The sequence below is a fragment of the Takifugu flavidus genome, chromosome 4 (genome assembly GCF_003711565.1).
Source record: "Takifugu flavidus isolate HTHZ2018 chromosome 4, ASM371156v2, whole genome shotgun sequence".
Classification (NCBI taxonomy): Eukaryota; Metazoa; Chordata; class Actinopteri; order Tetraodontiformes; family Tetraodontidae; genus Takifugu; species Takifugu flavidus.
The window spans coordinates 11,438,842-11,454,640 of record NC_079523.1 but is presented as its reverse complement, the minus strand read 5'-3'; the positions used below and the strand labels follow the sequence as shown (position 1 = coordinate 11,454,640).

General features: G+C 46.1%; 1 protein-coding gene across 5 annotated transcripts in view; it reads right to left on the bottom strand.

The window, feature by feature from the left end:
• Positions 1 to 15,799, bottom strand: part of itpr1a (inositol 1,4,5-trisphosphate receptor, type 1a) — a 45,221-nt gene that overhangs the window by 11,052 nt on the left and 18,370 nt on the right. The window contains exons 34-51 of one of the 5 annotated variants that reach the window (XM_057031189.1): positions 15,599 to 15,727; positions 14,821 to 14,847; positions 14,403 to 14,523; positions 13,375 to 13,559; positions 13,125 to 13,273; positions 12,932 to 13,043; positions 12,437 to 12,472; positions 9,097 to 9,144; positions 8,271 to 8,400; positions 6,724 to 6,911; positions 2,518 to 2,701; positions 2,098 to 2,351; positions 1,593 to 1,793; positions 1,404 to 1,514; positions 1,078 to 1,173; positions 821 to 961; positions 633 to 740; positions 331 to 523 (exon numbers count right to left, since the gene is read on the bottom strand). In XM_057031189.1, the coding sequence (XP_056887169.1) occupies positions 331 to 523; positions 633 to 740; positions 821 to 961; positions 1,078 to 1,173; positions 1,404 to 1,514; positions 1,593 to 1,793; positions 2,098 to 2,351; positions 2,518 to 2,701; positions 6,724 to 6,911; positions 8,271 to 8,400; positions 9,097 to 9,144; positions 12,437 to 12,472; positions 12,932 to 13,043; positions 13,125 to 13,273; positions 13,375 to 13,559; positions 14,403 to 14,523; positions 14,821 to 14,847; positions 15,599 to 15,727 (2,413 nt within the window). The remainder of the gene's footprint in view (positions 1 to 330; positions 524 to 632; positions 741 to 820; positions 962 to 1,077; positions 1,174 to 1,403; positions 1,515 to 1,592; positions 1,794 to 2,097; positions 2,352 to 2,517; positions 2,702 to 6,723; positions 6,912 to 8,270; positions 8,401 to 9,096; positions 9,145 to 12,436; positions 12,473 to 12,931; positions 13,044 to 13,124; positions 13,274 to 13,374; positions 13,560 to 14,402; positions 14,524 to 14,820; positions 14,848 to 15,598; positions 15,728 to 15,799) is intronic. The other 4 variants (XM_057031190.1, XM_057031191.1, XM_057031192.1 and 1 more) reach the window with 4 other exon arrangements.

Below are 15,799 nucleotides of genomic sequence, written 5' to 3'. Positions count from 1 at the left end.
TCCAGCTGCGTGCAATAACCACAGCAGGATGACGTTCAGCATCTAACTGTGTCGCAGTATTAAAACTGAGCAAAAGGTCTTGCCGTGCAGCTCAGGTTTAAAAGAAAAACTTATCTGAATGTCATCGCAACATTGCTAAGAATCTCTTGACAACACGAGTGCAACAACAAGTGGGCCTGAAACGAAGCATTGAGGACTCCCTTTGATGATCAATGGCTGCATTCAATCAAGATCTCTCCTCTGGCCTGAACCATTACTTCAGGGAGTCAGTTTTGGGATGGGACGTACCAAAACCAATCATCCCCGTCCACTCAAACACTGGATTTTTACCTCTGAGCTTCTTCTGCCAGTTCATCTCATTAAAGAGGTCTTCCGCTCGCAAGAAGAAGTCGTTGATCTTGCTGCCCTGCTCATCTCTCTCTGTGGTATAGTAGACGCGCAGCTTGGATTCGGTGGTCAGGAACTCGCAGATGTTTGGCACTGGGAACACGATCTCCTCCATGGTACGGTCCTGACGCACAATCTGTACAGTGAGGCATAGCCGACATTCAACATTGGGCCGCATTTTCTTTGAGTTCTTCCCTCAAACATCATCCTTTTTGTTGTAGTTCTATGGATCTGTGTATTGTGACCTCGATCTGAGCGGTGTGTTTGGCGTAACACTCCAGGGCCTCATCTCCCTCCCCAACGGCCACGCCTGGCTTTAACATCACCGCCAGCTCCTTATTGTGACGCGCCAACTGTGCACGAACAAGCACGCATTAACATCTATTTACCGGGTTAATGAATCTGAAACATGGTCCAGAAACAGAGAGAAGACCTGGTGAGCTAAAATATAGATGTTGTGTCCAACGTTTCGGGGAGAAGCAGCGTCATGATCTTCCTCTTCATTCTCTTCCTCCTCTTTTGTGTCCTCGATCTCCACCTCTCCCTGTAAGTAAGCCTTCTTTATCACCTCCACCTGGACCAGCACAGACACACAAGCTACAATGAGACATTACAGTGAAACCGATCGGTGGAGGCCACCACAAAGAAGTGAGTGCATAAAGAAAAATGAACAATAAAAACTATCTTCACCAGCTCTTTGGGTCTCATATTATACAGGATCCTCTCTGCATTCTCACTGTCATGTCGACTCTCCATGATTGCCAGCAGCAGCTTGGACGCATTGTTCTGAACAGGTGAAAAGGAAAGAATGGCTGTTATTGAATCCACGCAAAGCAGACTCAAGCCCGACGGAGAAGGAAATAAAATAGTTCAGCTCAGGCCGATGACAGTCTTACACCAGATAGGTAGAATGCCTCCTGCTGAGAAAGCTATTATTCTGTCTGGGCCAAATCCAAAGCCCAGGTGCGGCTGTTTCCTCAGCTTTACGCAAAGGTGGAGCTTTGTCTTCCACTCACCTTCAGCTCCAGCACCAGGTCCATTCGCTTCTTCCCAAGTGGGTTGATGTCGTTAAGAATCAGGGCGATGATAATGTCAATTCCATTGGACTCATGGGTGGCGATACAATTCTGCACGAGACCAACAAAAATGCTTTAAAAGGCACAAAATAATACATTTGAAACTGTTCCCCTGCAGTATTTTTGTACCTGGTTTTCATGGCAGGGACCCTGACAGTACTCTGTCAGACTCTCCAGGGTTTGGTTAATGAGGGCCACATTCTTCTCATTGATGTAAAGGCCCAGTAGGCCGAGGCCCCCCGTGGTGCTGCCACAGATACAGTCCAAGAACTGAAGGGTCTCGCACACAAGGTTGTAGTTGTTCTTGTTATTTTGACAGCGGAGGAAGTTCTGGTGAGGTAAAAGGTAAAGAAAACAGGATTTGGTGCAATGAAATGTGACTGGAATGTGGCCAATGTTGGAATGTGACTGGAATGTTGGAATGCGTCCTTTCTGTCCACCAGGAAAATAATTTTAAAAGTTAAGAAGAGATGTTAAAGAAATTCTCAAGATATGTTGACAATCGATGAAAGAAGAGCTTCTTAAATTTTGGTGATGTTTTAGATTCTGGAGGGACTTTGAGCTTCCAAAAGGGCCGAGGGGCTTTGATCATCATGTGCCATTGGATTACTACAAAGCCGGAGACTTTTCCCACCTGCAGATCCCGGTTGTGGTTCTCACACAGCAGCTGAAGGAAGCGAAGGATCGGCTGCATGATGACGATAACAAAGCTCATTTCTCCTTCATCCTGGTTCTTGTCTCCCGCGCTGGACTGGCCGTCCACTACGTTGAAGTGGTCCTCGGGGTCTGCTTCACGCCGATAAGAGTTGAAGGCTTTCTTGGTGGCAGAGGAGGCTTCTAACAGCTGTTCTCGCACATCCTCCGTCATGACCACAGAAGATTCTCTGGCTGAACGGAGAAATGATCCAACATTAAGTAATTCTCTAATGTCAACAAATGGATAAACACCAACTAACAGGGGGCCAGGAACAATCCCAGGCAAATGTAGAGTTGGTAATTAATTAATTACGTATGCAACCAGCCTTAGATCAGATCATAGCAGATGACCGCTGACCTTTTTTACGAACAGGGCCATCTTTGTCCTGGTTGTCATCTTCTCGCTTCCTGTTTCCTAAATCGCTGGTGTTTACCGTCACAGTGGCTTTGATCTCCAGCTGAGCCAGCTTCATACGGTCGTAGAAGACCCGGAAGAACTTCTCTGACTTCTTGTCTTCAGTCAGGCGACAAAAGAATGACCGCTGGAACAAAAAGGTTTCTATTTTGAGGGCTAATTGTGTCACTCAAATGAAAGACGCGATTTTTGCCATTTATAACGAGCCAATTCCCACCATCATTTATTTACAAATGACACAAAATTCCAACAAAATAGCCAAAATTCCTTATTCAACTCGGGAGCAGCATTTGTTCCAATGACACATGCCACACGTTAGCGATGTGCCTGCAAACTGCCTGCATAAAATTTATTTAAAAGATTTTATACTTAAGATCATTTTAACACAATCATACCACTGCTTTTTTTTCAGAAGGGTTTAATCAGACAGGGCTTGTTGTGGGGGAATGGGGTCATGTAGAATTGGAGCACTTTCGAGGCTGCGAGCACACCGTGTCCTGATCCTTGCGGCTGTTGTTTTGGTTATGTAAGAGCTGTTATCTGCTTCAGCCTATGGAAAGGATTCGGCCGCCAGAAGCAGTTGAGCCACACGTACGGGGTGAAAAATGACACGGGAGGGCGAAGTGTGGCCTACTTCTACAGAGAGGGAAGCTGAAATGGCGGGGAGTCGGGGAGAGAAAGAGCTACAGGCAAAAGACGGGAGGGGGGGGGTGTTACCATCATCTAGGCCAGTTGTCAATGTTTGTTACATAATCATCTGTCTTTCTGGGTTTAATACAAAACTGGGCTATAGGGGAAGAAAATGTGATAGTCACAAGCAAGATATTCATCGAAACAGATAAATCAAGCTCCGTCTGTTCTTCTGCAAGGACGAGATCTGCGCTTTCAGGCATTAGAATTCAGGGCTCCATACACCACAGAACAGTACCGCAAGGTAATTGACAGTTAGTGACAGGCATATTCGGAAGTCAGAGAGAGTTTGGACACGGTAACAAAAAGGAGAGAATGAAACATGACCTGACTGAGTGCTGGTGCCCTGAGGCAGATTCCAGAGTCTTTACAGGCCCCACCCCAGCCGTCCACCACTGAGCTGCAGCAATCCGGCACGTACACACTCCGATGACAAACTCGCGCACGTGCGTGCGTGTGTGTGCACAAGTCCGCGTGTGTGCGTGTGCTGTGAGGCCACAGGGCAGTAAACAACTTGATGACTGGAGAGTGCAGAGCGGCGATTAGCTGCAGGCTAAAAGCTTTTTTGCGCACGACGAGGGTGTCCTTGTGCACGCGTGTGTGCATTTTGTTGGGCGGGGAGGGGGAGTGTGAGATAACACATTGATCTGACCAGCAAAAAGAAAGAAAAGCACTTATCACACTCTCCCCACCCTTTGTCATTACATAACTCTCAAAAGCACGCCAACCCACAAACGCACTCACACGCACGCACACAGAGACACTGACTTTGACACTCATGAAACTGGGTCAGCAGTCTCCGGCAGAGGCACATGCCGGTTTTGAGCGGACGCGCCCACGTACAGTACTCTGTCTGAAACTCCGGGGTTGCCAATTTCATTCCTGTGCAGTCACGCTCGTTTCCCTCTGCTTAACGCTTTATTAATATTGTTTTGATTTCTAGGACATCCCCAGTTAAAGATGCAGTCTGAGGATACAGTCTGGCCCATAATGCAAGACCACAATGCCCCCCCGCCCACACACACACACACACACACACATGCCCTATACATAGGGCTGAACTGTCCAATTTACAGGAGTTAGTTGAATGTTTTGATTAGGGGAGGGGAAAAACCCAATTAACTGAATACTTAGTTGATGGGGAAAGCTTGCATATGAGTTCAAACACTGAAGTAGACCCGGTTTCACCTGAGTAAGAAAGATGGAGGCACTCCACAGATGAAGTCAAGCATCCTGCTTGAGGACAGAAGGCAGCGGTAGTAACAAGGAAGAATGGAGGAGTGAGAGAAACAAAGGAGAGGAACCAGAATCTTAGGGACCCCCCCTGTAGTGTTGGGTAAACATGGATCTCGTCTGTATCCATGGAGACAACCCCTTAGAGGAATGATACAGAGCGTCAGGTGGGGGCGGACAATGCTGAAAAACAAGGTCAGTGCACTTTCTTTTCTCCCTTTCCGCTCAGCCACTTGGCATCAACAAAGGGATGTTATGTAACTGCTATTTATACTCGTGCTCCTTTTCCCTCTCGCCCTCCCTCCTCGTGTCAGGCGGCACCACGCGAAATCCAAATGGTGCTGCAGCCCTGCGCTCCTTCAAGACCCTTTCTCCCCCTCATTCGCTTGCTTCAAATCATGCCCCATTCTTGTAACTTGTCCCAGCTGAAAACGGGCTTGGCAAATGGGAAAAAGCAGGGACGCACCGCGAGGCCGGGAAGTGAAATGTCTCCTCGCCGTGACAGAATGTCGACAGCTGCCGGAGCCGGGCCCTTGGAGCTGCCACAGGGGCCTGGCAGTGTTTCTGTGCCATATATGCAAGCAAATTGCAGGAAAGAGTGCATGAGTCTGTGCGTAAAATGCTGAGATAATGCACAGTTTATTCCTTGTATGCTATGTAGGTCATGAGTAAATATTTAACTGCCACACGAGAAGAAGATACCCACAAAGCAACAGGTGCTGTGCTTGTCAAAGTCTGATTAAAGCCAACAGGTATTGTGTAGCCTTCAGTGCAGCTAATGATCTCACGTCATGGCTTCTAATGTCCAGGTTGAGCCCTTATTACTGGGTAAATCCAAATTTGGAGGGGGTTTACATGATGATCATTTTAATTTTGTCAACTTTACTTTCTAATGTCACAAAATCTTTGCACTACTTAGATTTAATACTTTGTTACCTTTTGTCCAGCTCAACATACAGGGCACAGTTACAAGTTTTAACAAAGGAGCGTTTCAGGCAGACGTGGCAGATTCCCAACAAGAGGAAGAGGTGACTTGTACACGCCAATGGGGGTATTTGCACTCCCTGACCTTGACTTTGGAACCTTCCCTCCGTGGAATGCAGAAACAAACCAGTAAAGACATTAGAGGCATACATTAAAAAAATGAAAAAGCCATGAATTATATGTTCCACCTTTCAACCTCGCTGTTTTTTCTTCTTTTGGTTTTGTTTTAAGTAACACATCGGACAGATGTTTGTGATGAGGGCGAGGGTTTAATCTGCCAGATTATACAGTAATTCACAAAAATGCAAATATTTGCACAACGTGTTCAATTCCTTTTCAAACAGAGCCGTGCACCCCTTCAAAGAACGAGCTCAGGTTTCTCTCTAAATCCCCTCTGTGTTCCCCTTCATCCCTCCGCCCTCTCTCCCCACTGCCCCAGTTCCGGAGGCCCAGCATGACCCAGTTTGGAGCGGCTAGATCGCGCGCGAGGGAGTGGGAGAGTGGCTGGAATGTTTTAAAGGCTGAGACATTCCTCATTGTTCATTCACACAGGCCTTATGTAACGCAGCCGGATCACGTGATGGGGGCTCTGCTGCAGCCGTGGGAAGCCGAAGCATTATCTCCGCCACAGTCGCACAGTAACCCGATTATGCAAGCCACGTGCTTACATAACAGCGTGCACATAGACAGAAGGACAGATGGAAAGAGGAGAGCAACAGACAGAGGAACAGACACACAGGCCAAAAATTGATCATCGGAGAGAGCCAGATGGAGATTGAGAGGCCAAGGGCTTAAAAACAAAACTGGATTATTTATTGACATCACCTAATAACGGTCTGCAGCGGAAGAAATTCGAACATTTCTTTACATTAATCTACTCCTGGCATAATTAGCGGCTGCCCGGGCCTTTGGTTAAATGATACAGCTTCACATACTGTGCAAAAATGCTGCCATTGTAATGAACGAAGCAACTGTGGCGGCACACTGACCCACATCCTGCAGATCCTCCAGTAATGAGATCTTCCACCCAGGCAGGACACAGTGTGTCCTTTTTACCCATTTGTAGCTGATTGTGCGCAGCAGGATAAGCAGCTCATTTACAAAGATAATGGACACACCCTGTAGATGATTTGTGCCAGGAAGGTAAAGGCTGGAGAGGGTTATACCGCTCTGCATTTAATGCAGTGATTCATACTAGGAGAAGTGGGAGAAGATATTCAGAGGCTGATAGCACCTTCTGACCTGGATGGTTGTGTTTCCACCTTCGAGCAGTGCGATAGCCAGCAGGATGCTTTCTTGGAAGACTCGGTCGCTTGTGGTGTTCATGATGAGATCGATCACCAGGTCCGAGGCTCCCTCCTTGTCCAAGTGACACTGAACCTCCGCCAGGCTCATCTCCCCACGGCTCAAGGCCCCAGGACCCCCCAAGCCTGGAAAATGAGGCAGGAGCTACTTTAATTCATTCCAAAGTGATGAAAGATTTTTAATTTAATCAACAATTTCCCTAAACGTATAAAGACAAAGTTCTTCTATAAGTGGCTCTTCATATAAAATGTCCATCAGCATGATTCCCCAATAATATCCATCCAAATCAGAGCGGATTGTGTTAGATCTTCAATTGCTATTTGATGGTTCAACACTAAATTTGACCTTTAACCTCTTAGCCACCAAAACACTAAGAAAAAAATCTGTTTCTTTGATCATTTGTGGTTTCCCTTTGACTTAATTAAAATTGAATCACAAAGATATCTTTTAAAGGCTGCTATTTGTATTTCAGTGAGTTTTTGAGGATATTCAATAAGAGTATCTCCAAAAGAACGCAATGTTAATATTCAGGCTTTGTTGGAGTATAAAAAACCTGAAAAAATAAACAAGAATTGCATTAACACACGTGCATTTTCTTTCAAGTTTAGCTGGTTAATAGGTGAATAATTTAGCAAAGAGATGTGCAAATGCTGCACAATCCGCGGCCCCTTCCCCTCCCCCTCGCGCCTCATCTTCAGGGTGCATATAGAATTCTGCACCTGGTCCTGCACAACAGGTGCAAAGGTTGTTTTCACAGGAAGTCGCAGCTCGTTACTTAGCAACACCACAAATCACATATTGGAGGGGGTCCACTTCCTGCTGCCTGGAGGATCGCCATCTTGTCGGAGCGCATGGGCGAGATGGGTAACCAGGAACCGGCGTGAATTAGTCACTCTGTTCTTGGCTCCGCTCGCTGACACATTTGCGTTACAGCAGCTGACACAACATTCTGGTTACTAGGTCAATATGGCAGCACTGATTTTAAATGCAACACAGACACGCTGTGCATACTGTCGGCACCAGCGCGCTCCCAGAAATCTGTGTGTGGCTGATTAAATGGCGTCTTATCACCGACCATGGATTTTCCGAATGAAGGCCTCCGATGGGAGAATCACTGCTGTGCGTTGGTATTTTGACTGCAGCTGGTAACTCAGTGATCTCGTTATCAACAGGCGACAAGAATCTCGTAATCTGGATGCATAAAGGGCAGCTCGCAGTGGAGATTCAAGGCGAGAACAAAGCTGAGGGCCAGACAGTCCCAGATGTTACATAACAATAATCATAAAGATATTTCCATACTCTTCCTTTGTGTGCACAGACAACTTTAGCCAACAACCAGAATCAATGCGTCACAGACACGTTGGCTAGAAAAAAGATGTTGCAACCTCTAAGCATGTGCCATCGCCTAAATACACTCATCCCTCTTGCCGCTGAACTTATCATTGACTGCAAACTCCTGAAAACCGGCTGCAGTGGCGTCCCACCTGATTGGCTTTTGCCAGGCCCGATCGGACTGAGCGGGCCGTTGGCAAATGTCAGGCTGTCCCTGCGTCCGCCGCTCCGGTGGAAGTTGCCATAGTAACGGTTCACCAGAATCTGTCTGAGCGCCTCGCCCTATGAGAGGAAGGAGAAAGGGAAGGCGTGACGTCAGAGGCGGTGTTGTATAACAGGGCAGCATCATCACTGATGTGGCACAGATGTTAACTTTGCGCAAACCGCTTCGCCTTTCAAACACCGAAGAGCATCTAAATGAGTAAATAAACCCCCCCCACCCCCACCAAGTTCGTTCCGTGAGCCACCCTCCTGATAGACGCCGCTATCATCAGCGCCGGTGACCCTGCGCAGCGATTGTCGGTGTGAGGCGGCGGTTTCCACAAGGACAGACCCGGGCCCGGCCCTCCCACACTGTGACTCATCCGCTGTGGAGAAGTCAGCAGCACGATTCTGTCGTCGCTATGGCAACCACAGCAGATAGCTACCTGATGAAGCTCCCAAGGGGACAGAGTGGAGGAAATGAGAGAGAGGGGGCTTATTTTGTATGTGTGTTTATGTGTGATTATGTGCTAACCGCTGTCATGTGGGTGGTCCTTGACAACAGGGGAGTTATGTAAGCCCCACTGCCACGGGTCATGATCAGTGTGCGTGGGTGGCATTCGGAATATCGCTATATGGAAAAAATATATATATATTTATCACGCCACCTTGATGATTGAGACGATTTTTGGATTGATGAACTATCCCCACCTGCTTTAAGCGATTGTCCCAAGTGTGAGAGCGTTGTTAGTCGCCATGCATGCCGTGAGTACCTACCCTCTTCTGGTCCTCCAACAGTTTCTCGGGCTGGTTCTGATCCAGCTGCTGGATGCAGTGAGGAGAGTGAGCACAGTGGTCTGACAGATAGGCACGCAGGCTTAGTATTCATGCAGCAAAGATGAGACAAGCATTTGCTTTCAGGCTAATAATCACATCATGTCCAGCAGCGATTAGCATCTATGCAAAGATCTGGAAAGCAGGGAGGCATTAGAGGGGGGAGATGGGCGCTGTGTGCAGTTTTGACCACCTGTGGCGACCGAAGAAAAGTGTCATTTGTCTGATTTTCTAACATACTGTATTGTCGGTCTCATAGGCGACGTAATCGAAGCACCGTGCTAGCTTAGCTTAACACGATGACATGTTTCCAGCATTTGCACTTGTTTGATGTTAAGCAAACCATCATTTCAGCTACAGTAAATAAGCATGTCAGAGGAGTTTCCTGATGTCAGGGAGGTCCAATGACTGACTGGGCACCAAAGAGTCTCCCTTGGATCCAGATGTTTTTACTGAGCCTGAGTAAAAGACTGTGTTTCAGCCTCTATGATGAGAGAGTGCACTTCCTCCCAGCACTGAAGAAACCTGCCCTGGATGAAGATTCTGTGTCTCCTCATTAAAACCCCCTCCAGTAAAAAACATCAGCTGGACTCGTGGAGTTCCCCAAAGTAGGCGTTTGTAGGCGAAAGGTCAGATATTTTCTGTTCTAGAACAAAATCAAGCGTGCACAGCTCTGCAATCAGTTTTAGGGAATGGGGCCATGCAGGCCCAGACTTTCACCCATGAGGCCTGGCTGAGCTCAGCCATCAGTGACATCGCATCCCAGCAGGAGCCACCATCGATCCACAGACTAAACAGACACCGAAAAGATCCTAATGGTAAATTACCATTACCAGCCAATACACAAAAATACTTAAATGAAGACTGTAAAACGTTTCACCTCTACAATACTGCCTGGCCTCATCCCCGCCAGACACATGTCTGAGGAAAAAACAGGAAAGAAAGCTGATGAAAGGTCACTCGATATCAAATGTTATATAAAAACACGGTGGGAGGCAGGTGAGGGGAGGGGAGGGGAGGGGAGGACACGGGGTGAGAGTTACGTAACCACTCCAAAAGGAACCAGACCACTAAACTAGTGACAGAGAGCAGCCCACAGCAGCCATCTGTCAGCAAAGAGGGGCAGGGACCCAAGCAGGGCAAGACAAGGAGAGAGATGGCGAAAATGAAGAACACAAGTATAGCTCGCTCTCTCTGAGTCAAAGTCAATACCACAATAATGGAAGAAGTGCTTCTCTGCTTTTATACAATATAATATATATATATATATATATATATATATATATATATATATATATATATATATATATGTGTGTGTGTGTGGGTGGGTGGGTGTGGGTGTGTGTGTATAGCACATGTACTGCATATATACTACATGCTATCAATGCTAAAGTGCTGGGCTGTTTTTATTAGAAAGACTGCTTAGAATTTCTATCAACCCCATGTAATAATACTTTTTAAGATTAGTAAATCTGCAAATTTTATCCCCCTGATTTGAGTTTTAATTTCTGGTCCAACTATGATGGTGGGTGTAAATTCAGCAGCAGGTCCTGAGGAGTGTAAGAGGGAGAGGGGCCCACTTGGAAACTCCCAACGGCAAACCCCTCAGAACACTTGTGCGGTCATTTTGGAAATAGATCCACATGTGGGAGCTTAGAGAGAATGTTCCCGTTTGCAATCAATATTGGAATCTTGATGCTTTATTGGAATCAGGCTGCTATTCTCTCGTCTCTAAATGAAAAGCTTAAGAGTTTACCGCTCGTCTGCTTGTTATATGTGGGCAGATTAAAGTGACCAAAAATGCTCACATTCTGCTTCTAAATCCATGAGAAGAAGCAAAGGGGTGAAGGGGTGGAACATGACATACTCCAGCACGGAGAGCTTGCATAACTACTTTGACTAGATCCCCCAACACACACACACACACACACACACCCAAGTCTATAGGAAAAGATGGAGGGTAAAGGCCCACCACTGTATCCTGAACCCCTCTGGCTCTTATGTAAGCTTGACAGCCACAGAGCTATGGATTTAGCTACTAATCACCTCCTGACATTTAGCTGCAGTCAGGTATGCGTACATGAGTGAGGCCAGAAATATCTCGCTATCTCGATTTCAAAAACCTGTCTGAAATGATAGTAACAACCCGGCGACCTGTGGCATTCACGCAGACGTTTCCTGTTCCTCTTTCATTACCGAGTTTGGCTTCTTTCCTCAAAAATAGCAACAAGAACAGAGAAACTACGCAAACAGCGTCGGCATGTGTTTGCATCTTAGTGGGAGGAGGTGACGAGGCGTTGGGTCAGTCAACCGACTGTTTACCAGCGATTTAATTGGTCCAAAGGGCAAAACAAGCAGAAAATAACATTAGGGGTGACAGTCAGCAGAGCATGTGCAGACGCAGAGACGCAGAACCCAACAGCTGCGTGTAAGGATCATCTCTCACAGGCGCTAGCACGCATGCACACAGGGCAACGCGGCTAAACTGTTCCTCCACTCCTTTTATTGGCAATTACTGCTGAAGGTCACACACATCAGCAGAGGGGCTGAGTTCCAGGAAAAAAAAAAAAAACCCCGCTTCTTATGTAACTTCAGCCTGGATTTGGCAGGCACCCAGGAATCGTGCAGCTTTCAGACACAGAAAACTAGGACACCGCCACAGACACACGCACTCATTAACACACGTGCATAAAACGGCATGCACACAGTCACAGTGCCCCCTACAGGGGCCCGGAATAAGTGCAGGGGAAACACCCTGAATGGAGCCAAACATTCACAGACAATAAAGAACCTGATGGCCCTAAAGAGAGGGAAGGGAGGGAAGGGAAGGATTTTACTGTTTTGTAACAATCATTTCCCACAAAACCGCTCCTAGCCTGCTGTAGGAATGAAATGACAAACCAAATCATTTAAATCTTGTACTGACATGTTAATGTTACCTTAATTATCAGATTAACGGGCACTCTTTTTACATCATATGCATGAATAGATACACAAAAAGATAGATTTTCTATGTGTTGGGCAACACACAGCGCTCATTTCCCTACAGTATGGGTGTTTGGGTTCACAACAGTTGCTCTAACAGGAAGCAGTCCAGCAGGTGTGAAGGAGAGAAAGCGGGAGCTCTTTGCTGCCTGTTACCAGCTGTTCCTGAGACTACTGCTACAGCACACAGCCAGAGCAGCTGCCACGCCACAGTTACGGAAGCGGTCTCATTGCACATGCAGGGCGCGCAGCGGCTGAAGGAAACAAGAGGCGTCAATCAAAGGAAAAGAGGAACGACCTTGGGCATATCCATTTCATCATCAAAGGCCCTGAGCTGAAAGAGAAGAGACGGTTTTAGGTGTGTTAGATAACAAGGTGAGGGAGGAGGCAGCTAACGCGGAGGTCAGAGACATGTTAGTTGAGGGTGTTGAGACTGGGGTCAATGTTTAGCCAAAGGAAATTGTGATGGGATGTTACCCACAAAGTCTTCATGCACATAGAGGGAACAAGATAAGTCTTTTCTAACCAGGACAAGACTAGTAGTTTTTTATGAGAATGCTTGTGTGACAACATTGGGAGAGAGATTCCAGTAAAAATGCTAAACTTTATCTGAAATCCCATTTAAATATACTGTGATGAGTCTAGCGTTACTAGAGGGAGATGACATTTACATGTAAACAGGGAATAAACATTCTATTACTGCAGGTATGTCCTCTGCAATATAAAAAGCACGAGGTCGTACCATGAATACATGATGTAGGTATCGCCTCCATGTCTCTGCAGCTTTTCCTACCTTCTCTCCATAGCCTCGGTCTTTTGTCATCATCTCTCGCAGAGTTTGCAGGACTTTGATGCACAGCCTCTCTTCATTTTCCTCCAGCAGCTGCTTGGTATGTTTGATCAGCCTGCGCGCGGAACAGCAAGTCGCCTCATTTATGGCGCGCTCGTTAACAGCTTAGATCATTCACATTCAGGTCATTCCTTACTTGCAGATAAAACCTCCGCTCTCGCACTTCTTGCGCGAGTCGGTGTTTTCAGGGAAGAGCAGCTCAGGCCGATGCAGCACGTCCACCAGGACCGATAACTCGGCCTGGACCAGCGGGCGCAGACGGTCCTCCAGTGCTGACACGATGTCCTACGGTTCAGGCATTTGAACTTCTTTAGTACTTCAGTGTTTAAGCACATGTTGAAGCATTCTAAGCACACACACACACACACTAGTAGTTCTCACTGCACCTGTAGTCTCTCTATGATGTTCCTGTAGTCCCGTGAGGCAGTCACCATCGAGTCCCTGCGGGCAGCATTGCGGGCCGAAAGTCTCCAGCTCATGGCCGTCTTCTGAACAATATTGTTGGATTTCACAAAAAGGTTGTGCACCTGGTTGTCCAGGTCCACCGGGATGGCTATTGCTCGACCTTTGGCTGTCAACAGATAATAGAATTTGATATAATCTCTAAGGAAACTGATGTGTGCCCTTGATTCATGTTTTCAAAAATGAGGAGCAGATAAGAGCTATTTTTTCCGCCTTAAATTCCTGGCTATGAATAAATATTTCAGGACAATTTTACTGTAATTCGCTCTCTTTTGTTGTCGTAGCTGCATAATTTCTAACCACTGACTGTCCGCCACACAACAGTGCGCTCACATATTAATATTTGTGACCATACTTGGTATTTTAAATACTGGTTGACCTTAAATAGTTTAGCTTTGTATTATCTGCAGATTTTATTTTACTGTTTTACTGAGTAAAATCTTGGGGGAAATTATATGTAACTCCTAAAAATTACATGAGGATAGAGTTGAAGAAATACTAATAAGCTCTTGTCCTCCTGTTTGAAGGATAGTTGGTGGACAGTCCATTGAGAAGCAAGGGTTCTGTTCTCTCATCATCAACGCTAATGATTTTTTAGCTGTACAGCCAGGATAGCCAGACATAATGGTCTGGAATCTCCGCCTGTCTTTTTGAAGAAAACTATAGGACAAATCAGATCAAGCTGCAAAGATTTAACCTTTGAAAAACTATTAAAAAGGACACAAACTCAAAAGAATCCTTCTTGAAGTCCCATGAAAAGGAATTAATTAGTAATATCTGATATTTTTTGATATTTATTCCACATGCCAGTTCAATTTGAACCTCTGTACGTGGGGTTAGGTGATGCTGAGGAGACTATTCTTCCTTTGATCCTAATAGACACGGGGGTCAAATGGCAGCAGAGTCCTGGAAGCACTTTGCATGTAGACAAAAATGTAAGAGCCGATCTTACCAACATCAGAGAGCACCTTAATGCAGCTCTCTACAGAGCCCTTCTGAACTGGGATCAGCCAGTTACAGTGGTACACCCTGAAAATCGCCTGCAATAGCTGAACAAAGACAGGCTGTCTGGTCTGCAAAGAAAAAGAAGAAACACACTCTGAATTACCTTGTTCATCGCTGGACTGGTTTTTACATCTACACACACACACACACACACAACACGCAACTCCACACATGCATGCACGCAGACACACACATACGCACACAGACTCAATGTAATTTATTCAGGAAAAACTGATCCCCAATTGGCTCCGACTTAGTGGAAACTAGCTTCACCTCTCACACAAAAGAACTTCCTCTTAAACCCAACAGGAATCTACAACACCCAGCGGTGCTCTTTCCCCACTGAACTGAGCTGCTGCAAATACCTGAAATAACTTTCCCATCAGAGACGCCTGCAGGAGGATACAAGCAGTAAAGGAACAAAACACAAATGTGAAAGAAAAAAAAACAAATGCATGCTTTACTGTATAATACAATGATACAACATAACTGGTCGCTTTTATTCCAATTAAAGCAAATCTGGAATTGGGGAAAGAACTGGGAATTTAATATACGGTTGAATACCAATTCCTTTAAACTTCTTCGTCTACCTGTGTCACTCAACCCGGATTAGCAAGGGGAAGGAGTAATAAGGTTACCCCTAAGAATTCGCTATGTCATCAAACGTTGTCGCTAGCCGGCTGCTACGTCAGCAGAAGTCACAAACATCCCGTCGTCAACAGTGACAGTTGCTAAGGTTCTGGGGTTATTTGCAGTGAATTTGCTATAAGTGTAGCAATGTTTAGCTACAGATTTTAAAATACAACTAACAAATATTTTCGTGTAGTAGCTAACGATTTGATACGTGATAAAAAAAATGGGTGTCCACTGTGAAAATCAATTATTGGGTTTAGTTACATTTATTTTCTTTTTCCTGTTTACGCGATCATGTCCAGGGGTGGATGTAGTGGGGAAAATTCCTCTACCTCTTCGTTTCAAGAAAGCTTTCTCTTGTCTTTTCCCTTAACCTTACAGACAATTGGGACGATCCTTCGCTCGTCATGAACACGCAAAACCAAAGGGCTAAAGGGTAAAACTGGGATTCAGCCCGAGGATCCCATTTACTCTGAGCTTTAAACACAGCCATGGAGCTTTTGTACACACCTGCAGGCTGGTGCTCTGGTCCGAGAATGGCGAGCTGAAGAACGTCGTTACGATGCTCATGACCGTCTCCGTCACGTAGCGCTCCAGAATGGTGTCGGCGTGCTTGCGCTCGCTCGTGCTGTTACACACCTGCACTCATCAGGGCAGCTGAATTCAGAACCTGGTTTTTGAGTGTTTCAACGTTGCCAAGCAGGGATGCCG